This window comes from Hyaena hyaena, unplaced genomic scaffold (assembly GCF_003009895.1).
Source record: "Hyaena hyaena isolate Hyena2069 unplaced genomic scaffold, ASM300989v1 scaffold_898, whole genome shotgun sequence".
NCBI classification, from domain to species: domain Eukaryota; kingdom Metazoa; phylum Chordata; class Mammalia; order Carnivora; family Hyaenidae; genus Hyaena; species Hyaena hyaena.
This window is the reverse complement of record NW_024081533.1, coordinates 726,995-745,064: the sequence shown is the minus strand read 5'-3', so window position 1 is coordinate 745,064 and position 18,070 is coordinate 726,995. Positions and strand designations below refer to the sequence as shown.

Sequence of the window (18,070 nt, the reverse complement as noted above, 5' to 3'; positions counted from 1 at the left end):
CTCTCTCTCTGCCCCTCCCCCACTTGTTCTCTCTCTGTTTCAAAAATAAATAAACATTAGAAAGAGGGAGAGAGAGAGGAGTGGCTGGAGAGGTAACTAAGGCTGAGTGGACCATCATAAGGAGTTTGATTTTTGTCCCACTTATTATGGGAGACATTGTAGGATTCTAGGGTGGAGTCACAGACCAGGTTTTTGGTTGGAGCTGCAGTGTGGAGGATACATTGGAAGAGGCAAGAGTGGAAACAGAGAGGCAAGTGAAGAGGATTTTGTAGGCAACCATGGTGACTCCGTCCAGAGTGTAATAGTGGAGATGGAAAAAACGGATTCAGGGCAAGTTAAGGAGGCCAGATTGACCAAGCTTGAGACTGTGGGGACATGGGGAGGGCTGCCAGGGAAGATCCCAGGTTTCTGGTAAAAGCCCTCCTGTTAGTTGGTCTGTGCTTCAGTTCCTCATCTGTAATGTGGGGAGAGGAAGGCTTGGAACATTGCCTGACACACTGCTATCATTATCATCATTATTGTTATTGCTTTACAGTGCTGAAAACTGCAGACATTTTTTTGCTTTTGTACTCAAGAATTATGAATTCATTTGGTCCATTTAAAAAAGAGTAATAATTTCTGCCTTCAACCCAACAGGCTCTGGTTTTGAAAGCCACCTATGCAGGGACTCTGCTGCCCAGGGCCAACCCAATTTAGCCTTCTGCCATTTCTGGTCTCTGATTTTGGGGAAAGTCAACCGCTCAGAGCCTCGATTGCCCCACCTATGATGTGGGGCAAAAATCCCTGTTCTACAGAGACAAAAGGCTGTTTGTATAGTGCACAGCACTGGGAGGGACTGAGTGAGGTGACAGCCACCCGTCCAAGGCGAGGCTGCGGAAGCGGTACCCGGCGCGCGAAGCTGGACGCGCACGGCGTGACATTTCCCCTCCGCCACACCAGAGGGCGATGTCGCGGGCTGCAGCGCCGCCGCACCCCGGGAGCGGCGCTCCGTCCTGCCTGAGTCTTTTCCCTCCACGTGGGAACGCGGGATGGCGGCGGCGGCGGTGGGTGTGCGTGAGTGGGAGCGGGGGCGCTCCGGCCCGGGGTCCCCGAGCTCCGAGGGAGGCGGCAGTGGGAGCCTTCCCTCCTCGCGGAGTGGCTGACCTCGCGGCGCTTGTAGGCACAGGACGTGGCGGCGGCGCACGACGTGCAGCGGCTGCTGGTGCAGTTCCAGGATGAGGGCGGGCGGCTGCTGGGCTCCCCGTTCGACGTGCCCGTGGACATCACCCCGGACAAGCTGCAACTCGTGTGCAACGCGCTGCTGGCCCAGGTGAGCGGCGGCTCCCCTCCCCTGGGCGGGAGGCCCTGCTCTGAGCCGGCCCGCAGGGGACCGGGAGACCCCAGGTCTGGCGTTCGGAGGTCCCAGCGATCACTGACACTGGGTGAACCACCCCGGCGCGCGTCCGTGGCAATGCCACCTACGTCCGGGGACGGTCATGAGATATATTCCGTGTGACAGCGCTTTACGCTCCGACCTGCGGGGTCCCCTTGGGAAAAGAGACAGGTTTTGAATGCATTGGGTGCATCGTCAGATTCCTGGACGCAGCTCCACACTTTATTCAGTGTGGCCCAGAGGCAGTAAGTTATTTGTACGGTACTACGCCGTAGGTGGTAGATTTGGAATTAGAATCCAAATGTCAGATTCAAAACCCGTAGTCTAAACCAGTGGGGCCATTCATCATTTGGTGTGGCCAGTGGGGCTGAGGGCTTAAAAATATAATACCTGGGGGGCGCCTGGGTGGCTTAGTCGGTTAAGCGTCCGACTTTCGCTTAGGTCATGATCTCGCAGTTCGTGGGTTCGAGCCCCGCGTTGGGCTCTGTGCTGACTGCCAGCTCAGAGCCTGGAGCCTGTTTCAGCCTGTGACTCNTGGGGCGCCTGGATGGCTCAGTCGGTTAAGCGTCCGACTTTCGCTTAGGTCATGATCTCGCAGTTCGTGGGTTCGAGCCCCGCGTTGGGCTCTGTGCTGACTGCCAGCTCAGAGCCTGGAGCCTGTTTCAGCCTGTGACTCCCTCTCTCTCTGACCCTCCCCTGCTCACGCTGTCTCTCTCTCTCTCCTAAAAATAAATAAAACATTAAAAAAAATAATAATACCTGGGCCCCACCCCAGGTTTACTACATCAGACTCTGGGGTAAAGCAGAGTCTGTATTTTCAACCAGTGTTTTGGATGCATCTTGTACATCATGGTGTGGCAGTTTAGAAAACGCTGCATAGGGACGCCTGGGTGGCTCAGTCAGTTAAGCATCTGACTTCAGCTCAGGTCATGATCTTAGAGCCATGTTGAGCTCTGTGCTGACAGCTCAGAGCTTAGAGCCTGCTTTGGATTCTGTGTCTCCCTCTCTTTCTGTCCCTCCTCTGTTCACGCTCTCTCTGTCTCTCAAAATTAAATAAATACTGAAAAAAAAAGAAAGAAAACACTGCATAATCCTGTATACTGACACTAATTCTGGACTTTAGTTTTCTTTCTGAAGCACTTGAATTAGTTGTTCCCAATAGGACATTGGGTTAATTACTTAGGTGCTCTGAATGTCAGTTTTTTCTTCGACCAAGTGGAAATATTAATGCCTGCCTCCCACGGTTGTTGTGAGATGCAGATAAAGGATTTTAAAGTACTGTCTATCTAAGTACTAAACTTACTGTCCTCTTCGAAGATGAAAAAAGGCCTTGCTTGGTGGGCATGGTGGGGGGGTACCCCACACCCTGGCAGGAAAGAATGAAGCTTTCTGGCCACAGCTCACTCGGGAGCACCCCTCCCTCCTCCTATCCCTTGATGGAGGAGTCGCCCTTTGCCTTTGCCCTCCAGGAGGATCCCCTGCCACTGGCTTTCTTTGTCCACGATGCTGAGATCGTCACGTCACTGGGGAGGACGCTGGAGTCACAGGCAGTGGAGACAGAGAAGGTCCTTGACATCATCTACCAGCCACAGGCTATCTTCAGGGTTCGTGCCGTGACCCGCTGCACCAGCTCTTTGGAAGGTCACAGCGAGGCAGTCATTTCTGTGGCCTTCAGCCCCACAGGAAAGTAAGAACAGTTGCAGAATCGTGGCGTAGAGTATGGGGGTGCAGCCTCTGGCTGGGGTGGATACCCCAAGTGAACAATCAGTGGGGCCTCAGGCTGCCTATCATAGACCTGAGCTCAGAGCCCAGGTTCCAAGTAGAGGACTTCCCCAGTGGTGTTTGATTTTGAAGGACACCCACCTTGTAAGAGCCTTTCTTGGCTTTGATCTCAGGAGAGCTGAGCTGTAGGCCTCCTTGGGTGTGTGCCCCAGACAAGTCACATTCTGACTTAATTCATCATCTGTGAAACTGAGTTTGTTTGCATTTCACAATCCTACATGGATAATGAGAAACTCCAAATCTGATTATAGCTGGGGCCATTCCTTTTAGAAAGGAAGGAGAGAGATATGACTGCCAGCGGGGAGGGGGGGAGGTCTCCTCCCAGGTGCTATCAGTGTCATACTTCTTCTCAGGGGAGAGAGAAAAGTCTGGTCTCAGACTATGCCCAGAAGACAATTGAATAGGCAGCAGAAATGCACATATGCCGTGTTTTGGTGTAGGGCCTACCCTGTGTCCCCACTGCAGAGGTCAGGTGGCCTCTCTTCTTCCCCAGGTACCTGGCCAGTGGCTCCGGAGATACCACTGTGCGCTTCTGGGATCTCAGCACCGAGACACCGCATTTCACATGCCAGGGTCAGTATGCGGTTAGCCGTTTAGAGGGAAGGTCTTAACCCAGTGGTAGGTGGGTGATCATCTACTCAGCTCTTTAGTTTCTGAGGAGGCCCAGAGCTGATTCAACCCCTTAACCCAGTAGGCAGCTGCCTGTTCCTAGGTAGGGACTACCCTTGAGCCCAGTCAGCCACTTCCAAACAAGCAGACACTGGACCAGAGAGGCAATGTAGGGTTGCGAATTGTGCAGAGGCTGGTAGTAAGGAGAACCTGCCTTAAATCCAGCCTGTACCACAGTGGTTCTTAAACTTAAGCATCAGAATCACCAGGAGGCTTGTATAGGTTGCCGCCCCCCACCCCTCAGTGTTTTTGTCTCTTGAGTCCTGGGATGAGGCTTGAGACCACACATTAGCTGGGTGACCTTGTATAGGTAGGGCATGCTCCCTAAGCTTCGGTTTGATCATCTGAAAAATTGGGAGTAATTCTTGCTTTGCTCCATACTGTTGAGCACATTCCAGAGCACATCACACCTAATCACTGGTTTGTGAATGTGTTTTAGTTTCACGGGTACGTAGGAGTATACTAGGTTTCCAGGTAATATGAATTTCTGACTTCTGGTCAAGGTAAAAATAAATAAATAAAAAGGATTTGAAAGCCAAACTTTTGGATTCTCTACTTCATCGGTTTAAAAAAAATGACGTGTGAAAACACTTTATACCACGCATCATGGAGGAATTATTAGAAAGTGGAAGTATTATCTGTGCAGCAAGGTGCATGGCTTTACACTTGGGATGAATTCTGTCTTTGCGTAGAAAGCTTCATCTCTCCTTTTGTTTGATCATTTGTTCAGGGACTAGTTGAGGAGTTCTTGCAGCATGCCAGACGTGCTAGGCACGAAGGTTAAAGACAGACATGTGCTCCCTCCTTTCTCCCTCCCCTGCTTTCCTAGGACACAGACACTGGGTCCTTAGCATATCCTGGTCCCCAGACGGCAAGAAGTTGGCCTCGGGCTGCAAGAACGGCCAGGTAGATGGTGGTCGTCATCTAGGCAATGAGGTTCTGGGGTCTTCAGGGAAAGGTGGATTGGGGGCAGTGGGCGGGGACCTTTGGTGGACCCAGGGACAGGATGGAGAGGGTTATTCAGTAAGCTTCTGTCCCTTAGATTCTCCTGTGGGACCCAAGCACAGGGAAGCAGGTGGGCAGGGCCCTCGCTGGCCACAGCAAGTGGATCACAGGCCTGAGCTGGGAGCCCCTCCACGTGTAAGTGACGCTCACAGAGCTGGGGGACATGAGGAGCCAGGGCTTCAAAGCTGTCCCCTCTTTGCCTGATGCAGAGGGTCTTTGCCTGATGGGGTGGGATGGCCAGCCTGACTGACAGTACTGGCCTGGCGGGCAGTGGGCTAGGTCTTCCAAGCATGTGTTGCTTCTTGACAGGGGGCTGTTCATCATGGGCTCTGAGAGTTGCCTTGCAATCCAGCTGGATCTTGGGTTCAGGGAGCTGTTGAGTCATCGCCCCTGGCCTTTGAGCTGAGAATGGCGGGGGGTGCTATTGCCGTTCCCATGTCAGAAGTGGGGCCACATCTCCCTCCCCGTCTCCAGGAACCCCGAGTGCCGCTACGTGGCCAGCAGCTCCAAGGATGGCAGCGTGCGGGTCTGGGATACAACCGCGGGCCGCTGTGAGCGCATCCTCACTGGGCACACGCAGTCAGTCACCTGTCTCCGGTGGGGAGGGGACGGGCTTCTCTACTCTGCTTCCCAGGACCGCACCATCAAAGTCTGGAGGGCTCATGATGTAAGAGCTGGGAAGGTCTGGAGGGCAGCCTGGGGAAATCTTGGGCCATGAGGTGCCAGGGCTGGAAGGAATGTTGGCCAGTGTGTTCTGGGATCCAGGTGGGAGGAGGTACGTCAGGAGCAGTGAGTCCTGTGGTTGGCGCTACATGATAGTGGAGGTTCCAGCATTCACGAACGTGGTCCCGAAATTCCTGCTGCTAGAAGCCTGTTAGCTTTATTAAACCTGCCGTATCCCAGAGTAACTTGACCAGAGCCCTTTTAGTCTCACATACTTAACTTCTTTCGATGAAACACACTTTCATAAACAATGATCTGGGCCATACTCTCATTTTATAAGCGAGGAGAGACTTCAGTCCAGAGTGGTGATTTGATTAAGATCACAATGAACGAGGGTCCTAATTCTGAGTCCCGTGTCACTGTCTTCCGGGGCTAATCTGGGGGTACCGCTTCCCTAGGGTGGAGAATAGGGTGGCTGTGCATCTGACCTGTCTCCCTCTGCCCTAGGGTGTGCTGTGCCGGACTCTGCAAGGCCACGGCCACTGGGTGAACACCATGGCACTCAGCACTGACTACGCCCTGCGCACAGGCGCCTTCGAGCCAGCTGAGGCCTCAGTTAACGCCCAGGACCTCCAAGGGTCCTGTGAGTGTGTGGGAGAGGGCCACTTGGGAAGGAGCGGGTTCTTGAGCTTACTGTGTGAGGTTGGACCTGGGCTGGGCGGGGGTGTCTGCCATTTGTGTTGGATTTTCTAATCAGCTTCATTCCTCATCTCCTCCTCTCCCCTCTGGTACCTGGCCACAGTGCAGGAGTTGAAGGAGAGGGCTCTGAGCCGATATAGCCTCGTGCGGGTGAGTGTATGCCAGCTACCAGCATGCCCAGCTCCACACTCTTCCTCCACTGGTCCCTGAAACACTCTGCAGGCACTCAGAACCCTCCCCCTTCTAGCCCTAGCTCCTATGTTCCTTTTCCAGAAAGTTCTTCATGGAAATCCTGGTTTACAATCTTAAAATCTTAATGCACAGGGACCATTTTATTGTGTTGTGTTTACTTTCCTGTTGTGTTTTCTCTATTTTTTATTGTATTTAGTTTAAGTAACACATTCGTGTGGTCAAAGGTTCAAAGAACACAAAAAGGTAAATGGTGGAAAAGTTTCCCATTTCTGTTGCCCATCCATCCGTTCCCTCTGGAAGCATCCGGAGCTACTAGTGTCCTGTGTTTTCTTCCAGAGACTTCATACCTCCACATACATATGTATGTGTACACAAAGATGCAATATACGTACACATGTGTACAAACCCACACATAAAATCTTTCCACTTTTTAAATTTTTTTTAATGTTTATTTTTTGAGAGAGAGATCATGAGTGGGGAGGGGGAGAGAGAGACACACACACAGAATCCGAAACATGCTCCACGCTCTGAGTTGTCAGCACAGAGCCTGACACGGGGCTCGAACTCACAAATTGTGAGGTCATGACCTGAGCTGGAGTCGGGTGCTTAACTGACTGAGCCACCCAGGCGCCCCAAATATTTACCCTTTTTAATACACTATTCTGTATCTTGCTTTTTCTTATGGTTATGTGTCTTAGAAATTATTCCATGTGCATAAAATTTCCTTTTGGGGGAAGTGACTGCCAGGGGTCCCACGTGAGTTGGTAGCTGGCCAGGCCTCATTTCTCCTAGTCCTGGCCTCCTTGCTGGTGTTGGGTCATCAGTGGTGCGTTTGCTGCCCAGTTCGGGGTCTCCTGTCTGAGACCATGTCCAACACAGTGTGCTTTCTCCCTCTCCTAGGGCCAGGGCCCAGAGAGGCTGGTGTCTGGCTCAGACGACTTCACCTTATTCCTGTGGTCCCCAGCAGAGGACAAGAAGCCCCTCGCACGGATGACGGGACACCAGGCCCTCATCAACCAGGTGCTCTTCTCCCCTGACTCCCGCATCGTCGCCAGCGCCTCCTTTGACAAGTCCATCAAACTGTGGGACGGCAGGACAGGCAGGTGAGTGGGGGCGTGGGGAGGGAGAGGAGGGGCACCACTCCTCTGGAAGGAGCTCAGCTGTGCCACTTGCTGCGTGGCCTTGGCAAGCCTTTGGATATTCTGAGCCTTTGTTTCCTCTCTTGTATGATGCACACCTACCTCTCAGCTTTGTTACAAGGACTAAGTGAGATGATATATTTAGGACTGGCAAGAAATGTGTACTAAAATGCTAATTCCTTTCATATTGAAGGAGAGAAATCTTAAGATGGCCAGGATTGCAGCGGAAGTGTAGACTTGAGGTGCAGTCATTTTCTGGCCCCCCTCAAAGTGTGGTCCACAGACCAGCAGCTGCAGCATCAGCTAGAAATGCAGAGTCTTGGGCCCCACCCCAGACCTGAAGAATCAGAATCTGCGTTTTAATGAGAGTCATCAGGTGATCCTGCTCCCATTAAAGTCTGAGAAGCAGTGGTATAATGAGGTACTGTGCCTGTGAGGTTAGTCAGGTCAGCAGAGAGGCAAAGGCATGGGCAAGAAGAGAAAGGGGGCAAGGGAAACCCTTGCTGGGGCCTTGCTGTCTCAGCCATTGTGTGTTTCTGTATAGCAGCCTTTGAAATAGGTAGTTCCCTTCTTTTTCAGGATAAGGAAACTGAGTCACAGAGAGGCCTAATGGCTTGTCCAAATAGACCAAGCTCATCTGTAATGAACTGAAAGTTCCAGGTCAGCCTGGCCCACTATTCCATGCCACCTGTCAGCAAACAGCTTGCGTTAGGGGGCTATCAGGCACATGGGCTCCACAGATGACTACAATAGATTCAAAGTCACACAAGATACGGAGGGCACAGGGGCCTCTTCAGACCTAATACCCATCATCACTGTTTCCTGGCCCAGGTACCTGGCTTCACTGCGTGGCCACGTGGCTGCTGTGTACCAGATTGCGTGGTCAGCTGATAGCCGGCTCCTGGTCAGTGGCAGCAGTGACAGCACGCTGAAGGTATGGGATGTGAAGGGCCAGAAGCTGGCTGCTGACCTGCCAGGCCACGCAGATGAGGTATGGCTGGCCCTGTGAGCAGAGAGGTGGGGTGCAGTGGGGCTTGAAGCCTGGCCCTCCTGCCCCCGCCTGCCTTTCTGACCTGCTTCTCCCCGCCCCCACCTCGGTTTAGGTATACGCTGTCGACTGGAGTCCAGATGGCCAGCGAGTGGCAAGTGGTGGGAAGGACAAATGCCTCCGGATGTGAGTTTGGGGGAGGTGGTGGTTGGTGTGCTTGGCTCCCATGCCCTTAAGTCGGTCCCTCCTTGCACCTTTCCCTTCTGGTGTAGAATTCTAAGGGTTCTCCAGGTGCCTAAGATGGGGTGTGGTACCACGTTCTCTTGGTGGTGAAGAGGGAGAACTGCAGAATTACAGGGATTATGGGAGACCCTGACAGTGCTCTCCAGAGGGCGAGTCCAGGGTCCCTCCAGCATGAGGCAGTCGCTCTTAGTACACTGGGTTTTGAAGGCGAGGCAGTCGCTCTTAGCACACTGGGTTTTGAAGGCCTCACACCTAGTTCCGATACTGGCTTTGACTTCCACTCCATGGTTTTGGAGAGCATGGTTCACGTGCTCCCCTCCCCCTCCGGGGAGTTAACAAGCCTCAGGAGACAGGAGGATCAAAGATAGGAGGTGAACACTTGGGAACCCAAAGCGTGTGTACTTGTAAATATTTCATTGTTTATGCTATCAGATGACCTTGGTGGGCATCCGAGTGGCCAGGCCCCGGGACGAGGTCTTGGCTGGGGCAGGCAGTTGGGTGCCCAGCGCAGAGATGGTAGCTAGTCTTTTAATGACCAGGTGAACCACAGGCTCTCCCTGTAGTGGGCTCCTGGGATCATATGGCAATCTCCCCTTCCCAAGATGGGACCCCATGCTATTCCCTCCTCTTCTCCACAGATGGAGGAGATGATAAACTCCTGTTCTCCGTGACTCCCACCTGGACTCAGCTGCTGCCAGCTCCCTGCCCTGACAGAGACCGAAGGCCAGGCTGGTGACCCTGTGAACGAGTGCGGTCTGCTGTCCTTGGACAGACAGTGGGGTCCCCCCACCTCCCAGAGCAGGAGGTCAGAGTCGTGGGAAAACATCACTGGGCGCTCAGCCCTTGGCCATCACTCCATACCTTGCTGGTGGTGAGGGGCCAGGCAGTGCCCAGACCCCCGCTGCTGCCTCTCCTCCTTTCCTGAATATTCTATTTAGCATCAGACCCTAGATTCTGTGACCAAATAAATAACTTCTATTTTGTGTGTTTGGATTGTTAATTCCTTGTCCCAGAGACCCAAGGCTCACCCTAGGACTGTGCTGAGTCCGTCTGTCTAACCCCTCCCTCTAGGCTTCACCAAAGCAATACTAACTGCGAAGCAACCTTTCTTCTCTTTCCCTTGTGCCTATGAGGGAGAAGCCAGTGCGGCTGGGGAGGCTGGTGGAAGCCAGAGGATGATGTGAGCCCGTGCTGTCCAGTATGGTAGATGCTAGTCTCATGTAGCTGTGTTTCCCAGAATTCCACACAGGTAGAAGTGTAGTTCTGTAACGCCAGCTGACGACTGCTCAGCGTACCGCAAGGCACCGATGGAGACCACCTTCACCAGCAGAGAGCTCTGCAGGCCAGGGCCGTTCTAAGGCTTCTTTCGTCTGCCTCTCAAACCTAGCACCCTTCCTGAGCTCCTGCAGTGCACTGAGCACTGTGCCAGGCTCTCAGGGCACAGAGCAGGTGACCGCTGCCCTGGGGGGTTCCCTCTAACAGAGCGTGCAGTGGTGAGGGCGCTAGCAGAAGTGGGTGTGGTGTGATGTGGGAGGATGCTTCTCTGCCCCATGAGGACTATCACACAGTGAAGGGAATGCCCACCAGATGTCTTCAAACGCTTGAGCAAAATCCTGCCTTTCCATGCATCTTGCCTCCACTTTCCATGCTCCAGCAGCTGGGTTCTAAACTGTCCCTGTACAGACTGAGGGGCCACGGCATTTCTAATCTCTTGTCCCCTGCCCGCTGTGCTTTCATGATTTTGCACTGGCTGTGCTGCTCCATCTCCAGCTCGCATGTGTCTGCAGGAAGGGCAAAGGAGAGGCCTGGTGGCTGAGTTCCTACCCTGTGTGGGCTCTCGCTCTGTGTGTGCTCACGTGACCCTCCTGGGACCCCTGCAGTCCCACCTATAGGCTTTTCACGTCCCTGAAACAGCCCTGGAAGCTTAGATGGTTTGTCTGTGCCCTCGCATCCAGGAAACACTAGGATTAAATCCTGCCCTGCCCCAAAATGTACATGCTTTGTGCCATGTCCTTCCAGAGTTCAAGTCTGATGTTGACAATCGAGCTGCCACCATCTCTGTGCAGCGTTGCTGTTCTTCCTGGCCTGCGTGCATTTTAGTCTTTGAGTGACATTTCCTCCCTCCCCCGGGGGAAGGGGTGATGCTGGCAGAGCCGAGTAATAGGTAACGGTAACACCCCAGTGCCCTGCCAGCCTTGTGTTCCGTATCCCCCCAGCCCCCAACCTGGACTGTTGGTCCCGGCGGAAGCTAGGAAGGTGGATGGCAGCCAGCCCGGCTGTCCACACGAAGCACAATTCAGGATCCTGGATGACCTGCAGTGCTTTAATGAGGGATGTGGACCCAGCCCAACTCTGGGGAGGAGGATGCCTAGCAGCTGTGGGCAGTGGCTGACCTGACCTGGCCTGTGGCGCCTCCAGCCTAGGGACGGAGCTATGGGAGCACCGCCACCAGGCTCCAGGCGGGGTGGTCAGCGGTTCCCTGGCATGGTGCTGGTGGTACGTTTCACAATTCTGGCTCCTGAGGGCACTGGGCTTCCTGGGGCCCTCCTTAGTAAGGAAATAGGTATTCCAGATCTTCAAGCTTCCGCATCTCCTCCAACCCAATGGACACGGTTTTCCGCTGGGGTTCCTTGCGCTGCACGGTGATCTGGATGGGGTTGTTCTCAGGGAAGCTGTTCAAGTCAGTGGCCACGGTTGCAAACTGAAATAAACCAAAACCCCTCAGAATTCCATCCTAGACCTGACCCCAGCTCGGCTTTTTGTCTTTGCAACCCCCTTGCTGTCTGCCAAATAGACAGCCTCACCGCCTGTTCATGGGATACCAGAAACAAGTACAAACCTGTGCCTTTCCTGTCGTGTGACGTTCCCAACCACAGGGCTGTCTGGGCCTTTCCTCCCATGCCCCTGCCCATCTCCCTTCCCTTCATTGTCCCCCTTTCGCCGTTTCCCTGTATTTCCCTCAATGCCCTTAACTTCCTGGTCCACTCACAATTATTGGTATTAAGTTGAGGAATCCCAAAAGTAATGGCTTTGGAAGTTGAACATTACAGAGATGCTGTTGAATATATTAGTTTTCATTCCCAGTGGGCCTCAGAGTGGCTTAATCCTTGAACCTCCCAGAAGGAAGCAACCTGGAATTCATGCTCATTCGCCCAGGCAGAAAGACAGCCAGCAAGAAGATGAGTTGTGAGGGCACGGGAGTGCCCCCAGCCTCCAAAACCCCTGACCTCCCAGCCCTCTTCCCCCAGGGCTCACTTTGTAGGGCTTGCACCACTTCCCCACCCCGGCTGTGTTGGCCGCACGGACAGTGAGGCAGTAACTGGTGTTGGGCTTCAGCTCCATCAGCTTGACAGTGGTGCCCAAGATCTTGTTGAAAATCCATGGGCGATTCTTTGCCTTGGGCAGCTCATTGTCATTTGTCTTGGCCACCTCCTGCAACAGGACCTGGTAGAAACTGACCTGCTGCTTGCCCGGGGCATAGGTCCAGGAAATCTAGAAGAAGAGAGCCCCACCTCAGGCTTCCTCAGACCTGCTCCAGGCTCTCCTCCCCTCACCTCCCACCCCTAGCCATGGGTCTGAATGCCTCACTCCCATCCCCTGGCCCTCCTGGGGCTGAGGCAGGTCTGATGGAAGACATTCCACGGGCCCGCAGCATTTGCTTCTCTCCTGGGCAGCCTCACCCCCACCCCCACTCCCAGGGTGTGCCACCAGCCCATATTTCTTCTAGACTAGTTGCAAGGGACCTTAGAGATCATCTTGTGCACCTCACTCCTTGCAGAGATTACAGGTTCAGAGAGGGCATGTGGCTGGCCTGTGGTCACACAGAGTGACAGAGCCAAAGTTCAAACCAGTAGTTCCAGAGCCCACATGCTCTGTGCTACAACAGTGGTTGCCAAGCCTGGCTGAGGAGCTTGGGGAGTTTTTATAACACTGCAGATTCCTGGCCCTGCTGTCTTCTCTCAGGTCTCCCGTTTCCAGTTTCTCCTCCATCTAGGCCAGTGGTTCTCAAAGTCGGGTGTGCATCAGAACCCCCTAGAGGATTGTTAAAACAGACTTGGCCCCCACAGTTTCTGATTCAGGAGGCCCAGAGTGGAAGGGGAGGGGATGAGAATTTAAATTTCAAACATGCTGCCATATGATGCTGATACTGTTGGTGGTCTGGGAGCCACACTTTAAGAGACACTGCTCATCTGGGACTTCCAGATTTATCCTCCTGAAATACAGCTCACATTGCATCCACCACTGGATATAAGGCTTTGCAAAGAGCTCTTCTCTACTGCTTATAGAAAAACCTATAAAGTAGCCTAACACTGCAAGGGCCTCCAAAAAAATGACACCAGACTAACTTCCCCCACTCTGTTCCCTGTCCTGGACTCTGGAACAGTGCTATTCAACGTGAGGCCCCTCAGCACCACCTGAGAATTTGTTAGTGGTGCATTCTCAGGCCCCACCCCAGACCTACTGAATCAGAATCTCTAGGGATGAGGCCCAGGATTCTCATTTTTAACAAGACGATTGGATCTGTCGGTGCAGAAAAGTGTGAGAGCCCTGCATTGGGACCTGGCTATTTGCTCCCTTTTCCCACCAGTGAGGCATCACTAATGTCAGCCCCTCCGTGGATTGCCATTCTCCCCATCCCTGGATGTTTAAATCCTACCTCTGTGTCCCAGCTCAAATGTTATCAAAGCCACCAAGTGTATCTCTGCACCTAGAAGTAATGTTTCTTTCCCTCTGAATTCCTGGTGGCACTTGATCTGAACCCTGCCTATAGCACTGCGCCCAATCCAGCTTGCATCAGAGTGCTTTACAGACATGGCCTCTCTCCTGTGCCAGGAGCTTGCGGTCCGGATGCAGGTGGTAGGCATCTTTGCACTCACTGTGGAGCTCAGCTCAGTGCCTGGCACACAGGGGCAGCCAGTAAGCCTGCATTTGGATGCATGAAGAGAGAAACTTACCACAGCTGTGGAATCGCTGACTGTGTGTTCACAGATGAAGGGTGCCTCCGGCACATCCATGACCACAGAGGACTCTGAGGGTGTCGAGGAGGTGTCTGTGTCCAGCTCAGGATTGTCAAGGTCCAGCAGGGCCCCAGGGGCTATTTGGGATGTTTGAAGGGGGCAGAGAGCCAGGTCCCTCTTTTGCGTGTCCCTGCCCAACGAGGAGAGGCTGAGTTTGTTCAGCTCACCCTCCAGCATCCCTGCAAAGAAGCTGCTGTTGGGCTGGGTCACAGCCAGTTTGATGGGATTCAACAAGGTGGATGAGAGTGGGGAGATGCTGGTGTCGTCAGAGCTGCATTCAGAATCCTCCACTGGCATCGGCTTCCTGAGTGGGAGGGAGACAGGTGAGCCCACTGAAGGAGCCCCCCCGTCCCAGCCACGCAGCTGGGAAGCTCCCGGAAGGCAGGCCTTGAGCCTGACTCACCGGTAACCCCAGATGCTTCTGAATAGCTCAGAACATCCTTATCACCCTGTAGCAGTGCATTCAACCCACCAGGACACTTATTGGAAAATGCAGGTTCCTGGCCCCTGCCCGACCCCCTCCGCCCCGCCTTTGGGATAGGACTGGGGAAGCTGCTAAAGTATCTTTTATAAGCTCTTCAGACCGTTCTGAGATGTGTTCTGAGGCCCACAGTTTGAGACACACTGCTAAAACCTAAAGTCCTCCTTCCACAGCAGGGTCCAAATACCCTGGGGGAATGCCCAAACCAATCTAGTGGGGTATGGAAAAATATCTAAGTACCTAAAATAAAAATAATGAAGCTTTTCTAATACTCACTTGCTACTGTTGAACTGTAATTACTAATCTACTTAGATTTTGCAAGATTTAACAGTATTTATCAATAGATAGCATGTGAGATTAATAACAGTACACATAAACATACCTATATTGGGGAAAATGCTCAAAAACCCTTTCTTCCATACTAATTTTGTTAAATTAAAAAATATTTTAGACATACACAAGATATCAAGAATAATAGATTAACATAATGTATGCTGACTATAGTTAGTAATACTATATTGAATGTTTGAAAGTTGCTAAGAGTAGATCTTACAAGTTCTTAGAAGAAATAAATCTGTAACTAAGTATGGTGATGGATGGTAATGAAACTTATTAGGATAATCACTTCACAATACACACATGTATCAAATCATGTTGAACAACTTACACTGATATGATATATGCCAACTATATCTCAATAAAACTGGAAAAAATAAAATGAACATATGATAAAGTGAGAAAAAAAAAGAATAACATATTAAGCTTCCACTTAGCCACCCTCTAGCTTCAGAACTAAAGCATCAATAGTAGAGTTAAAACCCCCAACACTCATGTCCCCCATCTCACTCTGCATCCTCCCTCTCAGAGGTAACTAGTACAGCACATGTCAAATTTTGTGTTTACTATTCATGTGCATTTTTAAAAATGTTTTATTTATTTCTGAGAGAGAGAGAGAGAGAGAGAGAGAGAGAGAGAGAGACAGAATCAAAAAGGCTCCAGGCTCTGAGCTAGCTATCAGCACAGAGCCTGACATGGGCCTCAAACCCACGAACTGTGAGATCATGACCTGAGCTGAAGTCAGACACTCAACCGACTGAGCCACCCAGGTGCCCCTCCATGTGCATTTCTATAGGTTTGTTACACATGTATGCTAACCTTAAACAAGATCTGCTATTATTTTGCATATTTTAAAACTTCATATAAATAAATGGTATCATATCCATCAGCAGCTCGCTTTTTTCACTCAACACTGTTTTTTTAGATTCCTTTGTATAGATACATGTAGTTCTGGTTCAGACATTTTAACTGTTGTACATTTCCCATTACGTGGATATTTGTATTGTTACCAATTCTTTGCTGTTACAAAGAAAAACCTTGTACATGTTTCCTTACTTTTTTTTTTTTTTTTTTTACTGATGAAGTACAAAATCCAAAAAGTTTGGCTCTCAAATCTTTTTGTTACACTGACCCAAAGTAAGAAATACATATTACCTGGAAACCTGGTATACTCATATATACACATAAAACAAAAACACATTTCACAAGCCAGTAATTACTCTATGTGGGATGTGCTCTGGGATTTTCTATTCTTTTAGTTCATTTTTTTCAATACTGGTCTCTTATCAACTAGAATGAGTTGCTGACCCATTAATGGATCACAACCCACATTTTGAAGAGGAGTGGTATAGCAGGAGCAGTCACTGGGCCTTTGGGGACCAAGCACCTTGACCAAGGTCACATGGTGAGTTCAAGGCAGAACTTGAACCTTCATAGGCCAACTTTTCTTTGAGATCCAGCCCCAAAGACTGCCTCCTGAGAAATCCTGATCAGCCCAAACCTTCTGTGCTGGCCTTTGGTGAATATTTGGCATAAATGACTCCCCCTCCCCACCCCCCATCAAGGTCAAGGTCCTTTGTAGGGTGAAGAGTCTGTGCATTTAGGTCACTTATACTTTGGATTGCCCTGATAAATCTCTATTTATTTATTTTTAAGATTAAAACAATTTTTAAACTAATCTGTAAACCCAACAGGGAGCTCGAACCCACAACCATAAGATGGAGAGTTGCATGCTCTACTGACTGAGCCAGCCAGGCACCCCAAGAGTCTTTTTTAGATTCTCTTATTCAAAAGAGCGGTGCTGAAGTGGGCACAGAAAGTATTTAAGCATTGAGCTATATGCTGGACAAAAAAATTGTTATGATCTTTGTGACAGCCCTGCTGGATGGGTGTTAGCCCCATTTTGCAAATGAGGGACTGAAGGTCCCTGATCTTAATTAACTTGTCTACAGTCATATATCTTAAGTGGTAGAATTTGGATTTGAACTTGGGCTCCTAGCCCAAGATTTTCCTATCATATCATGACATTTCCTACAAGTATCTGTCACTTTAGCCATACCTGCTTACTTAAAGGTCCCTTACGGCCTGGACGTCATATCCCTTTCATGTCATCAAGACTAGCTACACAGTTCATGGGGCAACTTCTTCAAAATTATTGAGAATTTCTAGACAGTGACAGCCCCATCTGGTTCCTCAAGGTGTCCTGTCACAGCACAGACTGTGCGGCATTATTCTTGATTCATGCCTAACATCTCCAAACACACACACACACACACACACACACACACACACACACACACACCAGACTGAAAGCTCCTTGAAGGCAGGGTCTGTGTTTTTCAGCTCTGCATTTCTAGAACTTTTTTTTTTAATGTTTTATTTACTTCTAGGAGAGAGAGAGAGGGAGCGTGAGCAGGGGAGGGTCAGAGAGAGAGGGAGTCACAGACTCTGAAACAGGCTCCAGGCTCTGAGCTGGCAGTCAGCACAGAGCCTGACGCGGGGCTCGAACCCACGAACCGTGAGATCATGACCTAAGCGAAAGTCGGACGCTTAACCGACTAAACCACCCAGGCGCCCCTGCATTTCTAGAACTTGATATTAGGCCAGACACCTTGGAGATGCTCAGAGAGTTTTGTGGAATGAGCTAGAGAACCCAGAATCACTGAGGAAGAACAGTAAACTTCAGGCTGATGGCAGGCAGACTATTGGGGGGACATAATCAGGCAGGCAAAGGCACCAAAAGGGGGGACTGAGGAAGAGGAGCCATGGGGAATGCAATGGAGTAGGGGGGCTATATGGGGGTGTGTCGGAGTGGTGAGGACCACAGCTAGACAAAGCTGGATGAGAAGTACCGTCAACAAAACTCTGATTAATCCTCAAAGGCCTTCTGGAGCAGGACGCCTCCAAGCCTCCAAGAACTGATTTGGGGTCAGACATCCACAGTGCAGCCTGCACACATGTCGTGCTCTTCCAGGGTTCAGGGACCAAGTTGTGACAGGTCAAGGAAGCATCACTGCTTCTTTGAGGCCCTCTCCCCATCCCTCAGCTCCAGCCTTAGAAAGAAGGAAAGGACCAGACTTGTGTCTTACGGTAGATTGATGATATCTTCCTCCAAGAAGTTAACCAAACTGCCCCTTGCGGAAAGTGGGAGTCCTTTGGTAGTGATGGTCCTGTTCATAGACTTGGGGTTTGGAAAGGGCTTCGACATTTGATCGAGTGCATTCAGAACATTGAGGTTTTCCTTCTTCAGCATGGCCTCCTCCCCATCTCCCACTTTACACAGTGTCTCTGATGCCATCTTGTTTGTTTTGGGACCACAGCTGTCACTATGCAGCTGACAGGAAGCAGAGAGAAACTGGGAGCAGTGGACCCAACCTTAGTTTGCATGGGCTGGGGGTGTGATGAGCTGACTTCATAATCATCACAGAGTGTAACAATTAGGGGCCAGGTCCCCCTTGATCTGAGGCTGCTGCCACCCAGGGC

The 18,070-nt window shown here is 51.2% G+C and overlaps 2 protein-coding genes across 4 annotated transcripts; one reads left to right on the top strand and one right to left on the bottom strand.

Moving 5' to 3' along the window:
* Positions 1–1,022: 1,022 nt before the first annotated feature.
* On the top strand, positions 1,023–9,739 carry NLE1 (notchless homolog 1). Of its 2 annotated transcripts, XM_039220632.1 has the most exons (13): positions 1,023–1,043; positions 1,160–1,309; positions 2,842–3,059; positions 3,648–3,727; positions 4,653–4,729; positions 4,866–4,963; positions 5,303–5,495; positions 5,999–6,134; positions 6,294–6,340; positions 7,283–7,485; positions 8,353–8,512; positions 8,625–8,695; positions 9,391–9,739. In XM_039220632.1, exons 1-13 carry the CDS (start codon positions 1,029–1,031, stop codon positions 9,401–9,403), a joined length of 1,461 nt encoding a protein of 486 aa, XP_039076563.1. In that variant the 5' UTR covers positions 1,023–1,028; the 3' UTR covers positions 9,404–9,739. The 2 variants fall into 2 exon arrangements, with proteins under 2 accessions (XP_039076563.1, XP_039076564.1); XM_039220633.1 differs by lacking the exons at positions 2,842–3,059; positions 3,648–3,727; positions 4,653–4,729; positions 4,866–4,963; positions 5,303–5,495.
* A 1,315-nt stretch (positions 9,740–11,054) lies between these two features.
* FNDC8 (fibronectin type III domain containing 8) lies at positions 11,055–17,951 on the bottom strand. 2 transcript variants are annotated; one of them, XM_039220628.1, is made up of 4 exons: positions 17,677–17,951; positions 13,708–14,074; positions 12,008–12,244; positions 11,055–11,453 (listed from the first exon to the last, which is right to left on the bottom strand). In XM_039220628.1, the coding sequence occupies exons 1-4, from the start codon at positions 17,883–17,885 to the stop codon at positions 11,301–11,303; spliced, it is 966 nt and encodes a 321-aa protein (XP_039076559.1). In that variant the 5' UTR covers positions 17,886–17,951; the 3' UTR covers positions 11,055–11,300. The 2 variants fall into 2 exon arrangements, with proteins under 2 accessions (XP_039076559.1, XP_039076560.1); XM_039220629.1 differs by having other exon boundaries at positions 12,035–12,244.
* Between the last annotated feature and the right edge of the window lie 119 nt (positions 17,952–18,070).